We start from the raw sequence: 25,524 nt of genomic DNA on the forward strand, positions 1-25,524 counted from the left end.
TAACTTTAAGTCTTGAGTGTAGACTCAAACACACTCCCAGGAGTGTTAATTTAAAGGGCACCTATTATGGAAAATTCACTTTTACATGGTGTTTGAACATAAACGTGTGCTGGCAAAAAAAGTGTTTTTTTTACAATCTCAATAAATCATATGCACTGTCTCAGAACAAGCTGTTCTAAGATTCAGCTCTTTGTGACGTAGAAAGTGAGAAAGGGGTTTGATTGACAGTGTGGTTGTGGCCTAGACCCCGCCCTCGGTGATCTGTACACACCATCCTCCATTGTTTCAACGACAGCCGGTAATGTCTCTTGGAAACATAAATGTTCTGTTGTGGACTCGTGGGTTAATCCTGTTGTTGTGGCTTAAAAGTTAATCCTCAAGTGTGGATCGTTGTGTACTGTTTGCGATCCACCGTCACCTCCAGTAACAGTAAGTGTATTTTATGATTTTTGAGCAAATAGTCTTTTCAGTCAATGTCAGCCAATTCATCAACAAATGCATCTAAAGTTGTCGTCGTAGGATGTCTGTGTATATAATTTAAACCTTGTTTGAATAGTGTGTAACAACATGTTTATAAATATATATATATTTTTAAAGATATTGTATTAAAAACTGCATATATGTTGTTGTTCTGTAAGTTAGCCATCTTCTCACATTTGCCACAGAAGCACCTGTATGACATGTAAACATGATGCAACAGGTCCCTCACATAAATGTAATTTTGCTTGTACATAGCAAACTTTATCACAGAATGTCTATGTAGTTTCAAAATAATACGCCAGCTTCAGTGTTTGTGTGTGTCTGTGTGTGTGTGTTGCACATCGGGACTCGATTACAACTCTATAATAAGTACATAAATGTATCAAATAACCTTACCGAGACGTACTGGTCCATTCTCATTTATGTTTATTCTGCCGGAGTCTCATCGTACTATTTATATATTCCGAAACGTACGCTGAATGACATTCAAAACAGCTCGTCTCTCGCTCTCCCCTTCTGCTTACCGACTGCCATGGGTATCAAGTTACGCCCTCATCCAAAGGCAGGGCGGGGATATCCAGCTCTTTTGCATTTAAGGTGGTATAGTCCCCGAAACAGCTAATTTTTAAGCAGGCCCCAAAATGACATTTTCAAATGGTTATAATAAATTAATTATGAAACTGAAACTTCACATATACATTCTGGGGACACCCGAGACCAATATTACACTGGATACAATTAATATACAATTAACACTGGAGTTTTTGCTGTGTACGAAAAGCCGTAGTTAACTGACCAGCTGAGCCATATTGCATTAATTATCGCTGGCGATACGTCCTTGATATTAATGCGATTTGGCTCAGCTTGTTAGTGAACTACGGCTCTTTGTAGTAAATGCCGCTCCATCTGAAAGCAGGTGAAGGTGATTTACTACTAATCAAGGAACCGTCTTTACTGATTAGATGCGCATAACAATATCATGGGATATATCGCCCAGCCCTAAAGTTGAATGATGAGTCGCATCAGGTGTGTTTGATTAGGGAGACATGGAAAACGTGCAGTGTTGGTGGTCCTCCAGGACAGGTTTGGGAACCACTGGCTTAGAGCACCTTTAACGTCAGGTGTCTTCAATAATGCTCAATCATCACTCAATTATTCACTTAATTATCTCATTAACTTTAACACTGCTTAAGTGTTCATTTAACACTCAGCTAAGAGTTTGATTGGATGACTTAAAATGACTTCCATGATGTTGAAGTTACATGAACAAATTATGTTTTTTTAACAAAACCAAGTTATGTGGAACCGGTGGAACCAGTTTACAAAATAAAGTGAAGTAAAGCCAACACATCATTTTTTTGAGTGAGTGCTCAGGGCTGGGATGAGAGGAGCAAGAAAGTGAAACTTTGCACATGCGAAAGAGAACGTCTGCGCAAATCCAAATACTTATTTTAAATGAAAAATTGATTATCATTCACATAAATTATTTTCTTATCTGCGAGACAAACATTTCTCTGCAAAACTCAGTTCATGCTCGTACGAAATGCCCTTTTGCGTGCTCAAAATGTGATCTTGCGTGCGCAGAATTGTGACAGAATTCTAACCCCATAGAACGCAACCCTTTTTGGTTGTGTGCAGCATAATACTTAATTTTGTGTAACTGGAACATGTTTTTCACAAATGAGGACACTTACAGCATCTGGTGGCGTCAGAAGATAAACATTTTTTAATGTAAATAATTTAAAGAAGGAGGAGAAAACAGGTCACATTTCAAGCAGCCACTCCAGACCAAAACGTTCACAAGGTAAAAAAAAAATCTAATAACATTTTATTGTTGATTCTTGTTAAGTTATGCATAATTAGTGTTGTATGATTAATAAAAAAAATTATTAAAAAAAGTGTGCGCTGTGGATGACAACAGCCTCTAATAAACAACCCTTGTTCTTAAAAAAAAGCCTCGTCCTTGTCTGAGAACGCTCCATTCTCTTAAAACGATGTAGCCAAATTAAAAACAAAAACAAAATATGAGGTTATAAATCTATGCCTGAGGGCTGACATTGAAAGCAGACCAGGAAAGTGTGTCAAAATAAATATACTTTAATTATTTAAGATTAGCATGACAAAAAAGTGCAGCAAGTTAAAACAGAAAAGGACGTAGGTGTTTATCATTGCTTGGGACACTGAAGATAGCAAACGTTTGCTCAAAGAGATTTCATTTTATTTGTGTGCAGGAGCAACTATCCTTCTACCTTAGCTAGTCTACTCGAGTATATTACAAATGGGTTATCCAAAAGCTTTTAGTTAGACTTCATTACTTTGCACATCTGCTAACTGCGTAGTTCTTTGAAGGGCTTCGGTCTTTCACTTTGCAACAAAAACACTGCGTTATTAACCTATGGCATCTAAATAATGGCTCATATGGGAGAGAAATTATTAGCGTGCAATTTAGCGTGTTGCGTTCAGATTCTAATCTGGATCAACCACCTAGCATCATCAATATGAGTATGAATTTGCTCCTCCAATAATACATTAATTCACGCTAATCGTTTTCACTTTAAACATTTTCAAGCACAAACCTAAAACATTCTAACAGAACGAGCAGTAGGCTATAGGCTGTTGTTCTGACAAAATAAATGTCCTGACAAAAACATTCTTGTAATTTCATGGGAGCCAAAAATGTTTAGTCAAACAAACACTGACACATGATAGTTGTAGCCTATATCTTTTTGTCACTTTTTTTTAAAGACATGGACTTTATAAAATCAAATATAAGCAACTTACCACACCAACAAGTTTAAACACAAACACACACACCCAAAATATATAAAACAAGGTCTTCTTAAAGTGCTATTTTCTGTTGTATAAGTAGGTCCTATAACCATGTTTTATTTTAATGGTTTATGACATTGTTTGCAAAAAGAATTTGGCAAAATTAGTAAATATAATTATAAAAATCAAACCTGGGGGAGTCCTTGGGGAGTCTGAGGGAGTCCAGAGTCCCAACAGTCTTTTTATAAGGAACATTTTCTTGATCTCTTTTTCTATATTCGTTTGTCACACTACATTGCAGGTTTAAATACCACAAATATTACGCAAGATGCATGTCAGCCAATCAGAATGGATCGGTAGTAGGCCTACTTTTTCCAGTGTATCACATGGTTTTGAAGAAACCGTCTACGGGGCTTAAATGGAGAAGCACCTGGCTGAAGCCTGCAGATTTGGGCGGGGGTGCACCTGGGGCACGTGTAGCCCCGCCCACAATACTTCTCATTAGTTTGTGGCAAAGTGATGACGTTGATGGAGGTGGGGCTGCAGGCAAGCTACAGGCAAGCTTCTCCTCTTCTTTTTTCTCTAATTTTATTTACAATTTTCAATTCTGAAGTGGTATTTAGTGTGATGATAAAATGAAGTGGTGTAAAAATAAGATTGTGTAACTTTACTCACCATATCACATATAAAACTAGGGCAGCGTGTGTATGTATAAGTCAAGGGTATATATATATATATATTAGAGGTGGGCATAGATTAATTTTTTTAATCTAGATTATTAATTTTGAAATTAATCTAGATTAATCTAGATTAAAATGGCTCATTTGAATTCTTCCAAAGGCGTGTGCTATACCCAAATAAATAACCTCGCAGGTAGTTTGTAATTAGGCCTAAATATGTTTTATACAAGATTTAACACTGGAATTATTCATATTATTGTTCATATATATCACTGGAATGTTCATATAGGTTTTCTTGTGTAATTCTAAACCCATTTGATCTACTTTTCTTCTATGTAACACGAAATTAATTATTTTGTAGTGTCCGGGAAGCTCTTTTTCTTACAATACAAATAAATAGAGAGGGATGAAATATCTGATGAATGCATATAATGCATAGCCTAATACAGAAATCAGCTGCTTGAATGACAATTGCTGATGTTATTGGATTTTCAGGTGAGATTCTCAATTAATTCAGTTAACGGATGCTCTGAAATCACCATACGTTTTCTGTATCCGATCTTAAGATTCAATTGAAAAGACCATGTATAATGCCCTCCGAAACTCCGATCACTCAAACCACATCAGAAGGTAGTCTTGGCCACATTCCAGACGAAACTGGACATGCATCTGGTTGTTGAAACCACATATGTAAATGTTACTACTCCCAAAAATGCTAAAAAAATAAACGTGTGACAGCGTGTTATAGGCCATATGTCATGTTATTTTAGTCAGATATGACGGCGCTACTGCGACACGTATCACCTCAGATGAGCAGCTGAGCGCCTATCAAGCAGCGCGCTGCAATCTATCGCAAATCAAAGTGAAAGTAAGTCGCTGACACTTAACACTACCATCTTCATTAAAAGTAAAGAAACTAAATGATCTTACGCGAGGTTATTGCTGTCTTTGCTGATTTTGAAATTAGCCGATGATCAAAATGCAGCTCATTGCTATCGTTGCTTTCGGTGACGTGCACTTCATAAATCCGCATATAGCGTGGGGGAATTGAAGATCAGATTTATATCCGTTTTGCAAAAACACATGTATGTGACCAGGTGTAAATTGAATCGTTTTGATAAATCAGATAGCTATCTGATCTGAGAAAACGCATGAAGTGGCCAGGTACAGCCCCCTAGACGTGGCCACCCGCGCGGCGCTGCGCTTCTCGTTTTGGTGTGCGACCCCTTTTACGGATGTGTATTTCCCTCATATAAATATAAAATGCATCTCTGATATTTCCCTAATGTCTGGATAAACAGACGTTTCAATATGGTTTAAATTACCCTTACTGTGCAGTGTTGTATAAAGTAGAAGTAGAAGTAGAAAAAAAGTAGAAATCCTGCCATGTGTTTATTCCAGCCATGAACGGATTGACAGTTGATTTCAGCTGATTTCTGATTTCTTCTCCTGACTGAAAAACTGCTAATAAGCAAATCCAGGTGATTGGAACAAAATACTGATGCGGACTTTTACTTTCTGAACCTGGACTTTACTCCTCTGAAGAGAACAGAAAAAGAAATGAACAGAAACACAAGAACTACAACTGACTTCAGACATGGTCTTGAAAAGGCAGAAAAGAAGACATTAAATCTGAAGATCTCAGCAGAGGAGGATTAAACAACTCAACAAACAGCATTACCAGCTTCACTTATTACTAACCAGACTGACTTTATTTCTGTCAGACTTCTACAGAAGATTTTATTGAGAATTAGGTTTAACTCTGTTTCATTTGAAGTCACCATAACATCAGAATCTCTGAAGGAGAAAATCGTAATTGGTTACCATTATATATAGAGATCAGTGTAGAGATCAGAGATTAGTCTTTAGTTGGGCTCTTGAGCCTTAGGCTACATTAACTTTAGGTTTTGTTCAACTGTTGTATCTGAGTTAAAACAGTCAGATGAACAAAGAAAAAACATACAAACTAATAGTTTTGGTTATATTGTGACAATCGTCATTTGAATTTAGTATTTGTTATTTATTTTGTTGGTTACAGCATAACTGAGAATCTGCATAAATATCCAAAATGTATAATATAAAGGATTTCTTAAAAGTTGGGAAAAAAAAATCTTTTTTGAAGGCACACAGACCTCAAGATTCAGTCAATGCTTCTCAACAACGGTGACGAGTATTCAATTAGGAAAAGTAAATTACATAGACATTTCAGATCATAATTTATTCATACCGCAAAGCATGATGGGAGCCATTGATGAGTTGTGATTGGTGGCAACAAGGATTATGTGGTCACCACAGTTGAGATACACAGGCTGATTATTGATGTCTGTGTTTCTAAATAAATGCATTTGAAAGTGATTTGATCAGAATAATTTTTATTAAATATTTTGGAAAATTAGAAAAATATTGATAATCGTATGTTTTAGAACCACTAAAGTGTTGCTTATAAGTTAAACAAAATCATCTGAAAAGTTTCATTTTTCAGATCACAGCATGATTATGCCAAAACACAACCTACAGTTGTCTTTGTTCATTTAACCTGTTATAAATTAATAACAGCAGACAAACAAAGTTTAAAGTGAAAGAAAAAGGGTCAAGAGCCCAACTAAAGCAAACACTGATCTCCATAACGGTGGCTTACAATTTTAGATTTTCTCCTTCAGCGATTTTGCTTGTGATCATCAGGTGTCTTCAATAATGCTCAATCATCACTAAATTAATCACTTAATTGTCTCATTAACTTTAACACTCATATCGTCCATCTGAAAGCATGTGAAGGTGATTTACTACTAATCAATGAACCGGCTTTACTGATTAGATGTGCATAACAATATCGTGTGATATATCGCCCAGCCCTAATTACAGGTTTTGTTTTTTGAAAATAATTTGTCAAAATAATTATTATATTCAAATACCACAGTGAATCAGGCTTTTTCATGATGATTATAAAACCATCACCAGGTAATCTTCATCACCTGATCTCATTCAACTTTGTTACTATAAATGTGTTTGACAAACACACTGTCACAGCAGTCAGAAGCGATCAAATATAAGAGCCTGTCTAATGGAAACACTAATCACTGTTATGGTGACTTCAAATGAAACACAGAGTTAAATCTCTGTTAATTCTCAATAAAATATTCTGTAGAAGTCTGACAGAAATAAAATCAGTCTGGTTAGTAATAAGTGAAGCTGGTAATGCTGTTTGTGGAGTTGTTTTATCCTCCTCTGCTGAGATCTTCAGATTTAATGTCTTCTCTTCAGGTGATTTCATCTAGACTGTGTCGTCTCTTTTTCTGTTCTCTTCAGAGGAGTAAAGTCCAGGTTCAGAAAGTAAAAGTCCACCTCAGTATTTTGTTCCAATCACCTGGATTTGCTTATTAGCAGTTTTTCAGTCAGGAGACAGAAATCAGCTGAAATCAACTGTCAATCCAACTGTCAAGACATGGCAGAATTTCTACTTTCTACTTCTACTTTATACAACTCTGTTACAGTGCAATTTGACTACATCTGCGCTAAAATATCAAAGTGAAAGTCATCATAGCTTGCGTGGTATAGTCAGCTCCCAACTTAACTGTGAGAATAGATTAACGGCGATATTTTTTTTATCGCCTGACAAGAGTCTCACGTTAACGCAGCACGTTAACGCCGATAACGGCCCACCCCTAATATATATATATACAGTATATATATATATATATATATATATATATATATATATATATACAGTATATATATATATATATATATTTATACACACAGCAAATTCTGTTTTTTGGAATAAACTCCCTGTTAGTTAAAATCAACTCAATCTGAGTGTACTCCAGCGCAGAGTTAAAATAACTCTGCTCTTGGAGTTGAATTTTTAACACTTTTTCAGAGTTAAAATGTAACTCTTTATGGAGTTAAAATACTAATCCTACAGTAAAGAGAGTAAATGTAACTCTAAAATTAATTATATGAACTCATTACCAGTATTAAAAAGTAACCCTTAAAAAATATTTTGTTACGACCTGTGATTTGGTTTGTTTTATTGCTTTGTTCTTTTTTTTATTTTTCTTTCTTTTCTACCCCTCTTTCTTTCTTGTTGCTTTAATTTCAAACAGGAAACAGGTGAACTAACCCGGGGTTGTAAGCCGCCATTGGTTGTCCATGCGGGGCGTGGACTTTATAAGGACGCTGCTGGCATTCATCGGGGAGCTCATTGTTGGTTTGGCCGCACGCGGGTTGAGAGCTCCGGAATCCCTCCTCCGGCCGATGATCAAATATTGTTTAAGAGATGCTAATTATCTGAATCCTGTTCGCATGTTTAAAACAACTTAACAATGTGGAGCGTGTAGGGGTGTCCTGCCTTGTTTATTTCGATCTTGTTTGAACTTGTTTAAATTGGGATCCTACTACTAAATAACAATAATTTCAACAGATGCATAATAAATGAGCTATAAAGGGAGGAACACAAAACACAAAAACTGTCAAAAATCAATGGTTTCTGAAACTTGCCAAAGGCAGACTGACAGACAACCACTGGCAGCTGCCAGTCAGCCACTGACAGGTCACGTGACCTGCCAGTGGCAGGTCCTGCCAGCCAGTTGAAGATTGAACCCCCACTCATATATAATAAATATATATAATAGCCTTCGAACGCATATTGCAGCCCCTTTTGCCTACTTCTATCGGACACTATCGTGCGCCGCGAGCGAAAGAGAGAGAATGTTGTTGCAGCTGCCAGCTGGAGCTAATTGACGTTGAATAACAAGACGACACAAAACTTTATCCCCACAGAATCAACACGGATGTCCAGGGCCCATTCCACCCATAGACAGTAAAATAAAGGTTCCACCCGAGCTGCCATAACGATAGGCTAGCTGTTCGGAATGACTTGAAGGATTTTTTTCAGTCTCCACATAGAACTGCTATGGCAGGATAATGTGTCCCGTGGTCGACTTAGCACTGTATATCAATGATGTAACCGTGAACATTGTATTTAAAATAAACAACAAACTGTGTTTCAAAACAAACGTTGATTTATTGATTGATTGAAGTTTATTGCGAGAAAGAAAGAAAAGAATATAGACATATTAACAATGACATAAAAAAACAGTTTATTTTTAGTTTAATTCTTTATTTACTTTCTTTAAGAGTGTTATAATTATCAGAACAAGGGTGCAAATGTTAAAAATAGCGCTATAACAGAAGGGGGAAATCGGAAAAGCTACACTCCTGAAATGATGTATAATCTGACCAATCAAAGCCCTTGCTGTCTGCGTCGCCTCGATGCATAGTTACAAATTTTTGGAGGTGCACGTCGAGCTACGGCGGAGGGGTCGGAGAGGGGTTCGCGTCGACGGATAGGTGTCTGCAGGGGTACGCCGTCGATTCGACGCAGAAGCATAAAAGAAGAAGCGCAGATGAAGTTTGACGGATGTAGCAACAGTAACTAAGGGGGGCGGTGCTTAGCCAAAGGTGAATTGCTGACATGTTTCAAAACGGTGCTATGTTTGAGCCAACAAGGCAGTGATTAATTTACAGGATTTTTACATATTCAATATCAAAATACTTTAACATACAGTATTTTTCAAACCATAAACACACAAGAAAAGAGACAAAAAGGTGTCGGTAATGGTAATAAAATAAAAATAACAACAATATACACACAGAAAAAATAATTTTGTGAACCTGTCCTGCAAAAGATTCGATTCTCTGGGATGAATCATTCTAATTGTGTGGTTCTGAATCTCCCGCGGTCAGCGCGCACGGAAGCGGCTCCACCCTCTCCCGCTGGAGTCTTGGAAGAGGGCGGGTCTTAGAGTGCGGTGCGACTTCTGATTGGTCCTGTTCCAGCGTCGCGCGCATTGCGCATGGTCAGTGACCCCGCTGTCTCATCCTGTATTTACTGCTACTGAAAATGGCCGCTACATATGCTGCCGAGATTTTACAGAGAGAAACAAAAACTACTTTTACAATCGACTAAATGAAACGGATTCGACTCGAATGCTGCGAGGAAATATTATATAATTTAAAACGGACATCATTTCGTTTTGTGTCAGTATCAAACTGTTGTTTAATAGTGTGAGCGCTAATCTTAGCTAAAGCTAACAGTCAGCAGCGCGCGCGTGCACGCGCGTGTGTGTGTTCGGGCTCGAGCAGAACCGGAGAGTCCAATGGCTGACCCGAGAAAAGTGCCGTTTGTCACCCTCGCCTCGTTCAGCACCACACCGGTGGCAGCCGAGCCAAAGAAACGCCGACGGGAGGACGAAGAGAATGAACCGAGTCCCGGTGTCACCGCCCCGGGGGTGTTCGGTGCCGGGAAACCGGCAACGGAACCCGGAGAACCCAAACGCACCGTCCGCCTGATCCTGAGCCTGTCAGAACCGAGTGAACAGAAGTCAGCGGAGTTCAACTACGGCGAGCTGGTCCACTCGAGCCTGCAGGTGAGGTCCGCGGGGAACGGGTGCGGGTTCGAGCCCAGACTCGAGCAGGGGAACCGAACCTGTAGTAAATACATCGTTAGACACTTTAGAGTTACTTTCTGTCTTAACCACAGCAGCGCATACGTGACTAGTGTGTGGTTTAGTGGTTATTCAATATCTGAACTGAAAGATTCTAGGTTCAGGCCAAGTTTCTGTCAACCTGTCAAATGTAAAAATAGGGATCGTTAATTCATACATCAGTAGTTGGATTGAGATTAATGATGGATGGTTTAGTTTTCTATTTAATGAAATCTGAGGGCTTTCTGACCCTCCATTGACAATCTACCACTTTCGAGTCCTAGAAAGCTAGTAAAAAATTCATCAGTAAGCTCAGCTGTGACTCCAGTGGTTTAACCTAAGTTTTATGAAGTTATGAGTAGTAAAGACATAATAAAAGTGCATAAAAAACATGATTTGCCACTTTATCAACAAAAATTACTCTCCAATGCACATTCACGTAACAACCCAACACGCATGCGTCATGGTGCCCTAATGTCATGTGCGTTGAAGATTATTATTTTGTAAATAAAGTGGTACATTATGTTTTTATGAACTTTTATGATGTCTTTTCTGGGTCTTAATAGTGGTAGTTGTGTCACAAAGCTCTCAGATTCAATCAAATTAAGTTTTGTTTATGTGTTCCGAAGATGAACGAAAGTTACGGATAAAGAACGACGTGAGGTGGAGAAATTAATGACAGAATTTTCATATTTGGGTGAATTATCCCTTCATATATATTAGCTGGTAAAGGCTGTTGGTTCGATTCCCAGTTGCATATTAAATTTTTTTTTTTTTTTTGCGAGCGCTCATTTATTTAGCAATATATAAACGTTTTTGTGTTGGTTTGGGTGATATTTCGTAATTGACATTAGCTTGACAGATCTGGAGTTGTTTTTTTAACGTCACTAGTAAGTTCACTGCAAAATCTAGACAAATACTGCACATGGGTATATCACAGCTGATTATTTAAATGTATAAGTTGTACATTTGTATAGTCGTACACAATATATCAGCCACAATATCTGTATCAGTTACGTTTAAAATGTTATCTTTATCGGCCCGATAATAAAATTTGGTCAATATATTAAAGCTGATAAATAATGTGTTATTTGCTTCAGCTGAGACACTTCAGATGCGGACTCACTGTTCAATATAATGCTTTTGAATTGCTTAAAAAATTAAATATGATTGAAATCACTTAAATACAGTGTCATATCGGCTATATAAAATAAAAATATGAACATTATATTTGTGTGTTTGATATGTGGCTGTTAATGGTGAGACTTTTGATTTTGTGAGCAGGCTCTCAAAAATGACATAAATGTAGATTTATCGGCCAATAAATTGGTTATCATCTTTCAAATATAAAGTTATCGGTTATCGCCATAATCGGTATGAGTGTCATTGGTTATGTCTGACTGCTTTAATTTCCATGTCAAGGTGAGGAAAGCTCCTCAAGGTCTCAAACCTGCTCTGGATCCCAGCGACCCGTTCGCAGACGAAGACAAGGAGCGGCAAGAGGTCGAGGCTCTCGCCAGGAAGTTTGAGAGCAAATATGTATGTATTATTTTACAGACGAATGCACACATCCACCAGCAACCAACGTGTGTGTCTGTGTGCGCGTGTGTGTTTACACAGAAAACATTTAATCTCAATCACGACACGTCAAATGAATAGAGTGTATTATCATCTCAGGGAAACACTGTTGTTAAGAAGAAGCGACGAGACCGGATGCAGGATCTCATCGATATCGGTTACGGCTATGATGAAACCGATCCGTTTATCGACAACTCCGAGGCTGTGAGTATCAGAGAGAGCTTCACCCAGAAGTCCACCACTGATTACCTCCCTCACCGTTCGGTACACTAACACCACATGATGGGGAATTTAAGTGAATTCGAGTGTTTGACCACACTATTATATCTCAGTATACTTTGAAAATGCATATGAAAGAGTTTTCTGAATGGATGTAAGGATTGTATATTTCACTCTTCAGCATTAACGACCTGCAGGACGACCGTATATATGATGTCTGTTGTGTGTCTGCAGTATGACGAGCTCGTTCCTGCGTCCCTGACCACTAAACTCGGCGGTTTCTACATCAACACCGGCACACTTCAGTTCAGGGCCGCGTCCGAGTCAGAGGGAGAGGGCGGAGGGAAAGACTCCAATCACTTCAAGGTGATCTTCGTCATCTTCATCATCATCATGGCTCATGCTGTGGAGTAAAGGGCCAGTTTGAGCACAGACAGAATTATAAGTGTTTTATGAGGATATGAGTGGTGGTGTTGCATACTTGTAACATGTCCTAGCCTGATTATTATCAAACCACAGAAGGAAGATAAAACATATTCTTCACACACTCTGTTCAGCATATTCCACTATTTTTTAGCTTTAATATCTAAGTAGCAACAGTATTAGATGTTAATTACTTTATTCGAATCACTAGTTTAACAACAATAATTTATATATATTAGGGCTGTGCAAAAATTAATTGTGATTAATCGCATCCAAAATAAAAGTCTTTGTTTACATAAAATATTTGTGTGTGCTGTATATAAGTATTTTGTATATATAAATACACACACATGCATGTATATATTTAAGAAAATGTGTTATTCATATATAAAATATTTATATAATATAGATTATGTATATATAAATATATACAGAATTTAAGCACAAATAATTCTTAAATATATACATGCATGCATAGGTATTTATATATACAAAATAATTATATACAGCACACACAAATATATTATGTAAACACAGACTTTTATTTTGGATGCGATTAATCGCAATTAATTTTTGCAGAGCCCTAATATATATATATATATATATATATATATGTTTGCACATTCATTGCACAGTATCGGTTATTGACACTTTTGTATTTTATGGTACTGGATTATTGGATATTTCATTGTTTCGACTTATTTTAAGATTTAGATGATCATCTAGCACTAATTTTAAGGTATGCAATCGATTATGGCAAAACTTTGATCCTTTTAAAGCTCAAGTGCCTCTCAGTGTGAAAAATGAATGTATTAATTTATACAAATTAATTTAAATTAGTAAAATAGGCATATTTATTGATTATTAGCCATAATTTGACAATAATTTTTTGGAGCATTTTTATCTTATCAAAGTTCAAAATAATCACAATGTGACTTTTTTTTTTTACCAAGTAATGCTGTTTTTCTTAATGCTCAGCTCCAGTGTTTTATATACCGAGGGATTTCTATCAGAGACCTGATCAATGTTTTGAGTCTGTGATGGTGTGATTGACTGAGATGATGATTCACAGAAGGATGGAGAGGAGCGGGTGATTAAGAGAAGGAAAAAGAAGCAGGACGGCGGCCTGGAGGAGAAGAAACCCAGGAAATTCAAAGTACCCAAGCCAGGGTGAGTTCATATGCTTTTAGTGTTTCAGTACGCTGCTTTTATGGTGACAACCACTAGATGGACGTCTTTGAACGTTACGGGACATCTCACTGCTTTTTATGATTTAGACAGGGTTCCCACGGGTCCTTAAAATCCTTGAAAGTTTGTGAATCTGAAAACAAAAATTCAAGGCCCTGGAAGTTTTTGAAAAGAAACATGCATATATATATACAGATCCTTGAACGTGCTTGAATTTATTTTGTGCAAGAAGCTTTCTGGAAACAATTCTATATTGTTCGCTAACCTGTTTTTTCGCCAACACTTCGTGGCCTATGCATACTAGCTTGCTTGGTTTACATTAGTTATGCACATTTATGCATTTCTTTAAGTGTTTCCCATGTGAGAGGTAGTTTGTTTTGTGTTTTGGCCTGACATTCACACAAAACTATTAGGATGATACCTCAACGTTTCACAGATACACCGTGAAACATTGCAAAAAATAGTCTAAAACTGCTGAAACGATGTAACCCTGCTCTCACTTGAAATGTGTCCCGGCATTAAGTCCTTGAATTTGACGGTATTGGACCTGGAAAGTCCTTGAAAGGTCTTTGAATGTGAAGTTAACCAGGGTGTGGGAATCCGGTTTAGGATTTAGGATGATGTGTCAAATTAAACAAAGTTATACTTTGAAAAAAAGTTCGGTAACACTTTACAATAAGGTTCATTAGTTAACATTAGTTAATGTATTTACTAACATGCACTAACCATGAGCAATACATTTGTTACTGCATTTGTTCATCTTTGTTAATGTTAGTTCATGAAAATACAGCTGTTCATTGTTTGTTCATGTTAGTTCACGGTGCATTAATTAATGTTAACAAGATTTTAATCAAGTATTAGTAAATGTTGAAAATAGCATTAACAAAGATTAACAAATGCTGTATATGTGCTATTCATTATTAGTTCATATTAACTAATGTAGTTAACTAATGTTAACTAACGAACCTTATTGTAAAGTGTTACCAAAAGTTCTTTGTGAATGGCCTTTTTGTGTGTTCACAGCCCAAAAATGAACATTTTTCACAATTTTCATTATTGTTTTGGGTCTTTAAACATCAATGAACTCAAATACTGTCAAAGAAATATGTATTTATTAGAATTATACATTGACTTGTTTGTGAACATGGTGGAAATGTAAACAATTGTCGTTCCAAACTGGTATGTATTTTCCTGTGGAACGCAAATATAATGTATAAATATAATATAAAATATACAATTTTTTTTAATGTTTGATTGAAATAAGTTTATTGAATAGGATAAACCCCTTGAGATGGATCATCTCGTTTTCAAGGGGGTCCTATAATGTTTGTGAAATAAGTCTCTTCTGCTCACCAAGGCTGCATTTATTTGATGAAAAATACAGTCAAAACAGTTCAATTCTGAAATATTATTATTATTTGAAATAGAAATCTTGTATTAGTTATTAAATTGATGAAAAACACACATTTAATGTTTGTTTTCGATCAGTTTAATAGCTAAAAACATACATTTCCATACTCATCCCAATCTTTGGAACCCTAGTGTGTACGACACCAGTTTTGTTCCTCTCTTTTTTTGACAGCGTGTCGGCTCTGAACCGACCGGAGAAGAAGAAGAGGAAGAAGCTGATGAAGGACTCTCTGTCTCTGGCGGCCATGATCCGTCGCTTCAGCCGCGAGAAAGAGGAGATCCGTAAGAAGCACCCGGCGTCGGTCGTCAAGCTCGTCCGCGCGCAGCCCAACTCTGCCGCCGTCGCCCCCAGCAACGACGTCTCAATGGCCGACCTGACCTCTGACCCGGCGATGATGTCACTGCTGGGCGGAGCCACGGAGAACGACATGTTGCAGGAGCTGATGGGCGACCTGGACTTCGGGCTGCTGGACTCTCCTCAGCCGGCCAGTCCCGGGCAGAGCGAGAACGGCTCCCAGAAGCCCGGAGTCGCGGGTCGGGTGCAGAAGACGGGGCTGGTGCCGCCGCCGCCGCTTCCCAGCAGCCTCCCTGCTCCGCTTATCAAGCGCATAGAGGACCTGCGGGCGGTGAGTGCTGAGTCTGACCTGTACATGCACATCTCAGTCGCATAAACACTGATTCATGATCCTCAGGAGAAACAGGCTCTGAAGATGCAGTTTGAAAAGTGTGTGTGTTTGGGTGTGGGTGTGAATGTGAGTGTGTGCGTTTGTGTTTGTGTGTGTGTGTGCCATTTTTTCTTTCCAGGCATATTCCAGTGGAAAGAGAGAGTGAAGGAGACGAGGTAGAGAGAGGTGTAGGAGGAAGAGAAGATCAACATGATAGAGAGGAAATAGCCAGAATACAGAGAGAACAGGAAGAGCGGAAGGTTTGAAAGATGGAGATCTGTGGAAAACAGGGTTATAATAGTGTCAGATGACATCAGAAGATGCTGTTTTGTGCTGATGTCTATTATGGGATGTGTCGTGATTCATTTCCAAGTGAAACAGAATATTCAACTGGAAAATGTAGGACTGGACTAGATTTAGTCCATAAGGATTTGATGGGATGGGCAAGTTTTATAATGTTTTGTTTAATAACACATAATTATAAAACGCATCAAGATCAGAAACGTGTTTTAAAGTAAACAGCCTCAATTTGACATTCATGTTGACTTTACAGATGATTGGATTGTGAAAGTGAAATATGAGCTGCAGCTTTAGTTTTATGGAAGATGAATTGTTTTACCTTTCATATTTTGCTACTTTTTTTAAAGTATTTGTGGCCGTGAAGATAGCCATTACATTTGAGCTGTTGTTAACCGCTTGTTTTCCTCAAAGGCGTCTCGTCAGTTTGATATGGAGGGCAGGAAGAAGTTTTTCACGCTGGACATGAACAACATCCTGCTGGAGTGAGTTCATTTGACTGTTGTTTTCATTCCCAGCATCTCTGTTTGGTTCGATCATCTTACTCTGTGTGTGTGTGTGTGTGTAGCATCGAGCTGCAGGTGCAGGAACAGTCAGCGTCTGTGCGCGCCGCCGTCTACGCTCATCTGGAGGCGTTCGTGCCGTGTAATAAAGAGGCTCTGCTGAAGCGGCTGAAGAAGCTGAGTCTGAACATCCAGGACGACCGGCTGCGGACGCCGCTGCTCAAACTCAAGCTGGCCGTGTGCAGCGTCATGCCGGAGCAGATCGCTCGATACAACATGGACTGCATGGCCAGAGTTGCCAAGTAAGAAACTGGAGTGCTACTGAGTAACGGTTAAAAAATAATTCATCAAAGTTGTCCTAAGACAAGAATGGGTGTTGTTCACAATTCATGTATAACTGGTGAAAAAATTCTCGTTTTGTGGTCCATAAAAGAAAGAAGAGCAACACGACTTTGAAATCAACGTATTAGCACCCCAGTTTCATCTCTTTTTTTTTAATTTTTTTTTTAAATACAACATTTTTTAAATTGTTGTTTTTATGAATTCAATTAATTAGACATGCTTTTTGATTATTAAAATGTTATTAAAGTCATTAAAATGTAATCGAGAAAACTTACAAAAGAAACCACAGAATTTGGTAAATATAAAACAGAATTTGAGAAAAGAAAAATAAATTGTTTCATGCGGCCTTAAACATAAATTGTATTTTAAAAAAATAAATTTAAATAAATAAAAAAACGGAATCCATAAAATTATTATTAAATAATAATTAAAAAATATATAAAAATTATTATTCCATTAAAAAAAGTGGAATTTTGGGAGAAATAAAAAATTGGGAAAATTTAATAGGGTCCCAATAAACGAAGAGACTTCTGTGTGTGTGTGCGCAGGCAGCAGACCGAAGACGGCGACAGAAACGGCTCAGAGGAGGAAGACGATGAGAAGCCCGGACGAAGAGTGATGGGACCCAGGAAGAAATTCGTATGGGACGATAAACTCAGGTGAAGGTCATAGATGATCACTAACGTGTTCGTCGAGAGACAGACCTGCAGTGGAAGCTTGACATCTGTGTGTGTGTGTGTGTGCAGGACTCTGCTGTGTAATCTGGTGCGGGTGAAGCTGGGCTGCTACGTGCTGGAGGCGCAGAGCTCACTCTCGCCTGAGGATTACCTGAAGGTCTTCATGGAAACCGAGGTCAAACCGCTCTGGCCCAAAGGATGGATGCAGGCCAGGATGTTGTTCAAAGAGAGCCGAATAGCCCACAATCACCTCACTGGAAACACGTGAGTCTCTCCACTCTGGTTTATTTTTACAATTTTAATCTAGATTTATTCTCACAACATGGAGCCACTGTAAAGGATGGTGTCATTCACAACTTAATTTGCTTTCGTAATCTGACACTTTATGACTGGGACACCATTTAGGGCTGATATTTAGTCATTTTAGGGGAATAAAATGCTATCCATTAACCAGATTGAGACCGAAAACATGTATTATGTGTAGGGCTGGGCAAAAAAAATTATTTTTAGATTAATCGTTTTTTAAAATGTGGTCGATTCAAAATCGATTCTCAACGGCCACGAATCGATTTTTTTCCATATAAAGGGCTCGTGGACGCGGTGCTGCATCTTCTCGTCTCTCTGCACTAGGCAAGCGCTAAGCGCTGCAGCTGTCGATACACACACGCGTTTAGGAGTCGGGACACGACGGAATATTCACTTGCACAATCGGGTCAGCATTGCATCGTAACCTATGATCGTAACTAACATTTATCATTTATTTGCTCAAGCAATGTTAAACCATCCCGTGCTCGCGCACTCTCAGAGATGTCTTTCACTGCGTGCACAGCCTAAATCCGCCTCACAAACAGCTCGCCAGAAACAAAAGTTTTATCCCTGGATTATATCGCTTTAACAGTTAAAACACGCAACATTATGTCAAAACTCTGGTCTTGATGAGTAACCTCGTAAAGACAGTCGGTAATGTCTTAAATTAGCATTAAACGCGTGTAACAGAAAGTTAATGAAACAGTAATGGATTCGCACACTAGTTCTTAAAGTGAACGCAGCCATTTGTGTCAGTCATTAATTCTGTTGTCATAACAACAGAATATAGTATTGTAAGCAATCAGACTTAATAGCCTTTGTATTTAATTCAGTCTGGACTAAAAAGACTATCTAGTGTTATTTTACATTGGATTACTTTATTCAGTTTCTGTAGTATTTCTGACATACCCAAAAAACTACCCCAAAATGTCTTTTAATTTTTGTCTTTATTCTATTGTATTTATTTGTGCTACTTTTTTCAATTTAATTCAAAGATTGAAATCAAGCATCCATACATAAACTCTTAACAAAAAAAAATACATTAACATTTAGGTAAGATCAATGTAAAAAATGTCTAAATATTTATATATTTATCTATCTTAAACATAAAATAACATGATACTGTTTGATCAAGCTGTGCGACTGTTCTGTTCTTTTATAAATTATAAATATAGGATTTTTATTACATCTTCATTATAGTCGAATCGAGAATCAAATCAGGAATCGAGAATCGAAAATCGAATCGAGAATCAAAATCGAAATCGAATCGAACTGAGAGCTTGTGAATCGAAATCGAATTGAAATTGAAATGTGAATCGATACCCAGCCCTAATTATGTGCTTAATTTTATAAAGTATTAAGTGTTAATATTACATTTATCTTTACCTGGATTACGATCGTCATCCATCAAAACTTAACTAGCGCGACACTGGTTTGCGTTTGCGAGAGGTGTAAAGTGTGTGTGTGTGTCTGTGTGTCGTTATGCTCATTCAGCGGTTGGGTGTTTTGAGCCGCCGGTCATTCAGTCTGTATTTGCCACAAAGAAACAGCTCAATGTCACTCGGAAACACTCACAGATGCAGAGAGATGGTCGTTTGAAGCCGAACACACGGTTCTCTCTCCATCTGTGATGATATCTGCCGTGTTTCCACTGCGCTACGACGGCTCGACAGCATTCGCTCACTGACAACTTTCCAGGAGTTTAAAATGATCTTATCCAAAACAGGAGTGGAAACAACAGCAATGGTTTCCCACACTTTGAAACCCCCTGGGCTGTAGTGTTAATAATAAACAGTGTTTTTTTTTTTTTTTTCATTAGCATTTAGCATGATTGGAATCTTACTTAAAAAATACTAATCCGTGGTTATAAAATGGATAACAGGCTTAAAATTTAACAATTCACTGCCGTCACTGACAAGTTTTTTTTTATTATTAAATTTAAATTAGACTTTAAAAATAAATTTTTAAATAGTTTCCATTAAACATAAAAAATGCAGATAATTTATCATTTTAATTCAATATTAAATTATTTTATTTGCATTTAAACATTTAAAATAATTGATTTATTTTAATTTAATTTTTAATTAAACATAAACATATTTTTATTTACTTGGACTGAAAACGTTCCAGGAGTTTATAACATAAAAAAATAATTTGTATTTTAATTAAACAATCAATTATTGTTATTATTGCATTTAAGCATTACAAACATTTTAATTTGAATTAAACATAATAATAATGAAAATATATTACTTAATTAAAAAAACATGGCAACTTTTGAAGTGGTTCAAAAAAATACCCAAAAAGGGTTTTGTTAGAAATTCAAGTGTAACTTTGATGTGTACTTTGATAATGTATTTTCTTAACTTTGTATTTGTCATCGTTGTGTGAGTTTCTGAAACAACATTGATTTGTTTTTGTGTTTCAGAGTAAAGAAGCGGATGTTACCGGCCCCCAAAGCCAGACCCAAGCCTCAGGACGGTGTTGTTCTCCAGCGGCCGGCCCTGTCTGTGGACCCCACCCCCGCCGTCCCGCGCGGCCCGTCCCCGCCGGAGCCCATCTGCCTGTCGGACTCTCTGGACGAGGACCTGACGGCCCCGTCGCTGGACTCCATCTCTCACGCTCTAGCCATGCTCAGCAGCGCCGCTAAAGGCCTGGTCCAGTCCGACAGCCCGCCGTCCAACGACGCTCCCAAACCGGCCCAGTCGCTGCACACACCGTCGCCTCACCTAGCAAAGAAGAGCGCCAACACCCTCCCGCCTCACTCTCCCAGCATCCTCTCCTCGTCTGCGTCTCCGGTCCTTAAAGGAGTGAGTGTTTTATCCCAGGTTCAGAGGCCTTCGGTTATTCCCGCTCAGCGACCGACAGGGACTCCGCCCACAAAACTGGGCGTGTCCCAACCAAAGCCCCGCCCACCTCCCACATCATCGCCTCTTCACGCTCCTCAAAAGATTCCGGCAAAATCAGTGGTCGCCATGTCAACGGGTATCATCAAAACAAGCAATAACAGCTCATCGCCGCATTCGCGCGCACTTCTCACCACTTCCTCGCCGTCGCTCATAAACGTTAAAACCGTTCAGCCTTTCCACGTGACGGCGCCGTCGCAAGCTAAAAAACTTGCACCCCACGAGTCGCCCAAACCAGGCTTCATAACGCCCATGCAAGCCACGCTCACCAAATCGCCACACAACCCCAGCTCAAACATCATCAAGCTCACTCCCACCGGTCAGCCCGTCTCCAGGCCGCCCACGTTACCCAGCATGCACCAGCAAACCTCTAAGAACCAGGGCTTCCACACGGGGTTCATCGCCGGCAATTACAGCTCCCCCGTGGGGCAGAAGAACTCCTCTCAGGGCAACAACATCTCCAGCCTCGCCACGACAACCACAGCTGTTGCTAAGCAGCCGGTGACCAGCGTCTCGTCCGTAGCAGGAACAGCCAATCACGGCCAGCGACACAGACAAGTGGGCGGAGCTAATCAGGGGGTGAAGACAATCACATCGGTGTCTACGGCCGCAGCGACTCAGCTCACACAGGTCTCTCCGTCATAATTTTACTTTTTCATTTAATGTTAATGTTTTGATTCATTATTATTATTTTAAAAATAACGAAATAATTCTAATTTATTTTTTTAATTACAAAATATTTATATATATATTTATATATATATAAATTAATTGAATTATTACTTTTTTATTGTTTTATTTATTTATCATAGTTATAAATAATAATTACTTTATTAAAATTATTACTAAAGTAATAATTTACTTTGTTTTATTTATGTATGTATTTTAGGTATCTTTGCGGCGCTTTGATTTTATTTATTTTAAAAATAACTAAATAAATCTGATTTATTTTTTTAATTACAAAATATTTAAATATATCTATATTTATATAAATTAATTGAATTATTACTTTTTTTATTGTTTTATTTATCATAGTTATAAATAATAATTACTTTATTAAAATTATTACTAAAGTAATAATTTACTTTGTTTTATTTATGTATGTATTTTAGGCATCTTTGTGGCGCTTTGATTTTGGTTTTCTAGTGTTTTTACCACTTATTTTTGCTTCGCTTGCTGACAAATTCCAGAAGTTCTGGCATTTCAATCAGTGCAATAGTTTCTTTAATAGTTTTGCACATTAGAACAGAAAGTGGGACTCATTGGGTAGTGAAGAGGCCTAATGAAGATCACTGATGTTTCCTGTTTGCAGGTGTCGCCCGCCGCCAGCGCTCTGCTCAGTTCGGCCGGCCCGTCTCTGCCTCTGGGTTTCGGGATGTTGGGAGGACTGGTTCCCGTCTCTCTCCCGTTCCAGTTTCCAAACCTGCTGAATCTTCCTTCATCTGTGGTTTCCACGGCGACCTCCGGCGTCTCGACCAATCCCAGCAGCTCAGGGTTCAACCTTCCCCAGAGTGAGTCGCTCTTCACACGTAAATATATTTAATACTGTTTTATTATTATTATCGTTTAAACATTCTTAGTGAGGTGAATTTTACATCGTTAGATCTCACAGAATTGATGCTGTTTTCTATTTTTAAATTGCCTGTAGCATGTTTATTACTCCTGTAATGTTTCTGATACGCACTTTCTATGAGCATTTATTACTGATTATAACCATATATATATTTATGAAAGGTGAAGAGTTGCTTGTTTATTTCTTTATTTTAATTATTGGACTTTTTATTCTAGATTTTCTATTAAATATATTAGAAATATATTCTATATAATATATACACACTTTCTATAATGAGCATTAATTACTGATTATAACCACATATATATATAAATTTGAAAAGTGAAGAATTGCGCATTTATTATTTTAATTATTTATTTTTATTGTAGATTTTCTATTAAATATATTACAAATGTATTTTATATAAAATATACGCACTTTCTATAATGAGAATTTATTACTGATTATAACCACATATATAAATTTGAAAGGTGAAGAATTGCGCAATTATTTTTTTTTATTCTAGATTTTCTATTAAATATATTGATCTGAAAAAGCTCTTGCAATTGCTATATTTTTACTGAATTTTTTTTTTTTTTTAGAAAATATTGTTAAATTGTATAAGATGTGTTTTTGATTTAGGGAATTTTTATTGTTCGGACTAGTTTGCCATTAAAATAGTCTTTGGTGCTGGTATGATTTTAAATAATAAACACATAAAATGCATTTATCAATAACATTACAATAAATATTGTAAAATATGAATCCTTTAAAGTGAGTGTGTATCAGGAATATTCTGGCAGTGAATAAATATTCCAGAAGTGATTCAAGCAGAATAAATATGTTATTTCCCAATACCAGTATCTGTATAAGACCCAGTTATCAATCACCAGTATTTCTGAGTCAGATGTAAGAGACTAATATCAAATCTTCATCTTGGCCCTTCAGTCTCATCTAATATACACTGCTGCAGTTAAAATACTGTTAGATTGTCAGAATTTGTGTTTTCTACTAGACACCATGTATATGTGTGTTTGTGTGTGATAGCTGCAATAACTAATGATCAAATCTGTAATAATTATGAAAATTAACTAGTCACAACACTGAACAAACTTGACATTTAAGTAGTAAAAAGATAATTTTTATGGGGGAATCTCATCGACTAACATTTATACAGTTATTCAGTATTCCAATGTTTTTGAAAACTGCTTTAGATAGCAAGTCACAGTCATTTTTAAACTAACATTCTATAAGAACAAATCTGAGGTATTCGAAATTGAATGTGATTCAAATGTTTTCAACATTCCAAAAGAACACAATTGACATTTGAAAGTTTAATGTGGTTTAAATGTCTTTAAAATACCTTTAATTTGTTCTCATAGAATGTTAAAGACATAATCGTTTGAAAGTTTAATGTGGTTTAAAATGATGTCTAACATTCTATGAGAACAAATCTGAGGTATTTGGAATTGAATGTGATTCAAATGTTTTCAACATTCCAAAAGAACACAATCGTTTGAAAGTTTAATGTGGTTTAAAATTGTGTTCTTTTGGAATGTTGAAAATATTTGAATCACATTCAATTCCAAATACCTCAGATTCGTTCTTTTGGAATGTTCAACACATTTAAACCACATTACATTCTAACAGTGATCATTTTGCGCACTATGACTCCAGTGTTTGATGGGCAAACATAATGAATGAATTAACGGAGTGTTTAGTTAAGTGTGTGTTCAGTAGTTTCTGTTGCTGCTGGTGTTTTTGTGACTCATCTTCTGCTCTTCGTCCTCATGAATCTGATTTCCTCCATTGGTTTCGTCTCCCTGTCCATCCCGTCTCATGCGTGTCGGTGTGTGTGTGTCCCGTCTCTCCTCAGATGTGTTAAAGGGCCTCATGTCAGGGGCTCAGGCTGCTCTGCCGCCACACTTGCAGCTGGCTTTCTCAGGTAAACGCTGACGACGCCTCCTGCTGGCTGCATGCGTCTTCCGTTAGCCGCTTTCTTCATCATCTTCTGTCGGGACACGCCGCCCGTGTTCACTTCACTGACCCCTCTCTCTGTCTGTGCAGATGTCAATCAAACGCAGGGCGGAGACTTGCAGAGGAAGTCCTTATGACATCACAGAGCTCCCGACCGCTGGCCGATCCAGTGCTGACTGACTCCGCCCACTTTTATGCATGATCTGCTGGCTGTCCAATGAGACGGAACTGTTTTTATACGCATTTGAATAATGAATTAGTTTGAATAATTGAATAATGATGCGTCAGTTGTACATATGTATCAATGTTTACACAGACGGACCTAATCACTGTGGACGGGAGAGAAACGTGTGTGTGTGTGTGTTTGCATGTACATTAGCGGGCAGTTTTTTAACGTGTCGAGTGTTTGAATATTCATGAGCGAGTGAATGTGTTCCTCCCTCTCTCGTGTAGGTCGGTGTCTCTGGTGCTGTTCACGAACGAAACGCCCCTTTAAAGTCTAAACAAACTGAAAACCAAATGACGGAGGCGGCGGTTGTAATATACTTGAACTTTCAGGATTTGTTTACTTGCGTTTCAGGACACGTGCGAAATAAAAATGCAGAAGCCTTAGAAAAACTGTGTGTGTGTCTGATGTTTATTTTCGGCTGAATAGATTTTTACCATGTTTAAAAGTGTCCAGGATTTGTAATTTGCATGTTTTAAGGGCACTTTGCCATTGATTTTGGTCTGAAATGTAACTATTGAATTATCGATTTATACATACTTGAGCTCAATGCAATACAAAGTATGTTCAGCAAACACTATCAATTTAAACTGATTCTAGTTAAGAGGGATATGTACAGAGGCGTATTGCATTTTCTGAATTAACAAGTTAATTATCTCAGAATTACGAGATAATTTTTCATGGAAAAATTTTTTTGCTCTGTTTTTCTGAATTAACGAGTTAATTTTTCATGAGAAAAAAAATTTTTGCTCTGTTTTTCTGAATTAATGAGTTCATTTTTCATGAGAAAAAAGTTTTTGCTCTTTTTTTCTGAATTAACGAGTTAATTTTTCATGAGACA

The 25,524-nt window shown here is 37.6% G+C and overlaps 2 protein-coding genes across 7 annotated transcripts in view; one reads left to right on the forward strand and one right to left on the reverse strand.

Annotated features, from left to right (window-relative positions):
* LOC120476239 (interferon-induced very large GTPase 1) overlaps positions 1–3,524 on the reverse strand; it is a 43,004-nt gene extending 39,480 nt beyond the window's left edge. For both annotated transcript variants that reach the window (XM_089129284.1, XM_089129283.1), the window contains exon 1: positions 3,441–3,524. In XM_089129284.1, coding sequence (XP_088985410.1) covers positions 3,441–3,504 — 64 coding nt within the window. In that variant the 5' untranslated portion in view covers positions 3,505–3,524. The remainder of the gene's footprint in view (positions 1–3,440) is intronic.
* A 6,269-nt stretch (positions 3,525–9,793) lies between these two features.
* On the forward strand, positions 9,794–25,075 carry ubn2b (ubinuclein 2b). Of its 5 annotated transcripts, XM_089129296.1 has the most exons (15): positions 9,794–10,357; positions 11,837–11,953; positions 12,092–12,196; positions 12,446–12,577; positions 13,707–13,804; positions 15,405–15,878; positions 16,055–16,157; positions 16,609–16,679; positions 16,763–16,999; positions 17,588–17,698; positions 17,786–17,980; positions 20,451–21,558; positions 22,241–22,457; positions 24,357–24,425; positions 24,548–25,075. In XM_089129296.1, exons 1-15 carry the CDS (start codon positions 10,088–10,090, stop codon positions 24,592–24,594), a joined length of 3,354 nt encoding a protein of 1,117 aa, XP_088985422.1. In that variant the 5' UTR covers positions 9,794–10,087; the 3' UTR covers positions 24,595–25,075. The 5 variants fall into 5 exon arrangements, with proteins under 5 accessions (XP_088985422.1, XP_039523186.2, XP_039523187.2 ...); XM_039667252.2 differs by lacking the exon at positions 16,055–16,157 and having other exon boundaries at positions 9,795–10,357; positions 15,405–15,858; XM_039667253.2 differs by lacking the exon at positions 16,055–16,157 and having other exon boundaries at positions 9,795–10,357; positions 13,710–13,804; positions 15,405–15,858.
* Positions 25,076–25,524: the final 449 nt, after the last annotated feature.

This window comes from Pimephales promelas, chromosome 3, assembly GCF_988280905.1.
Source record: "Pimephales promelas chromosome 3, fPimPro1.hap1.1, whole genome shotgun sequence".
NCBI classification, from domain to species: domain Eukaryota; kingdom Metazoa; phylum Chordata; class Actinopteri; order Cypriniformes; family Leuciscidae; genus Pimephales; species Pimephales promelas.

What these genes read in the sequence shown, in the direction of transcription:
- ubn2b (XM_089129296.1), top strand. Translation starts at nt 10,088, where the DNA reads ATGGCTGACCCGAGAAAAGTGCCGTTTGTCACCCTCGCCTCGTTCAGC. An exon ending in GAGAACAGGAAGAGCGGAAG is followed by an intron (nt 16,158 to 16,608) that starts GTTTGAAAGATG and finishes TTTTCCTCAAAG; the next exon opens with GCGTCTCGTCAGTTTGATAT. An exon ending in TGCATGGCCAGAGTTGCCAA is followed by an intron (nt 17,000 to 17,587) that starts GTAAGAAACTGG and finishes GTGTGTGCGCAG; the next exon opens with GCAGCAGACCGAAGACGGCG.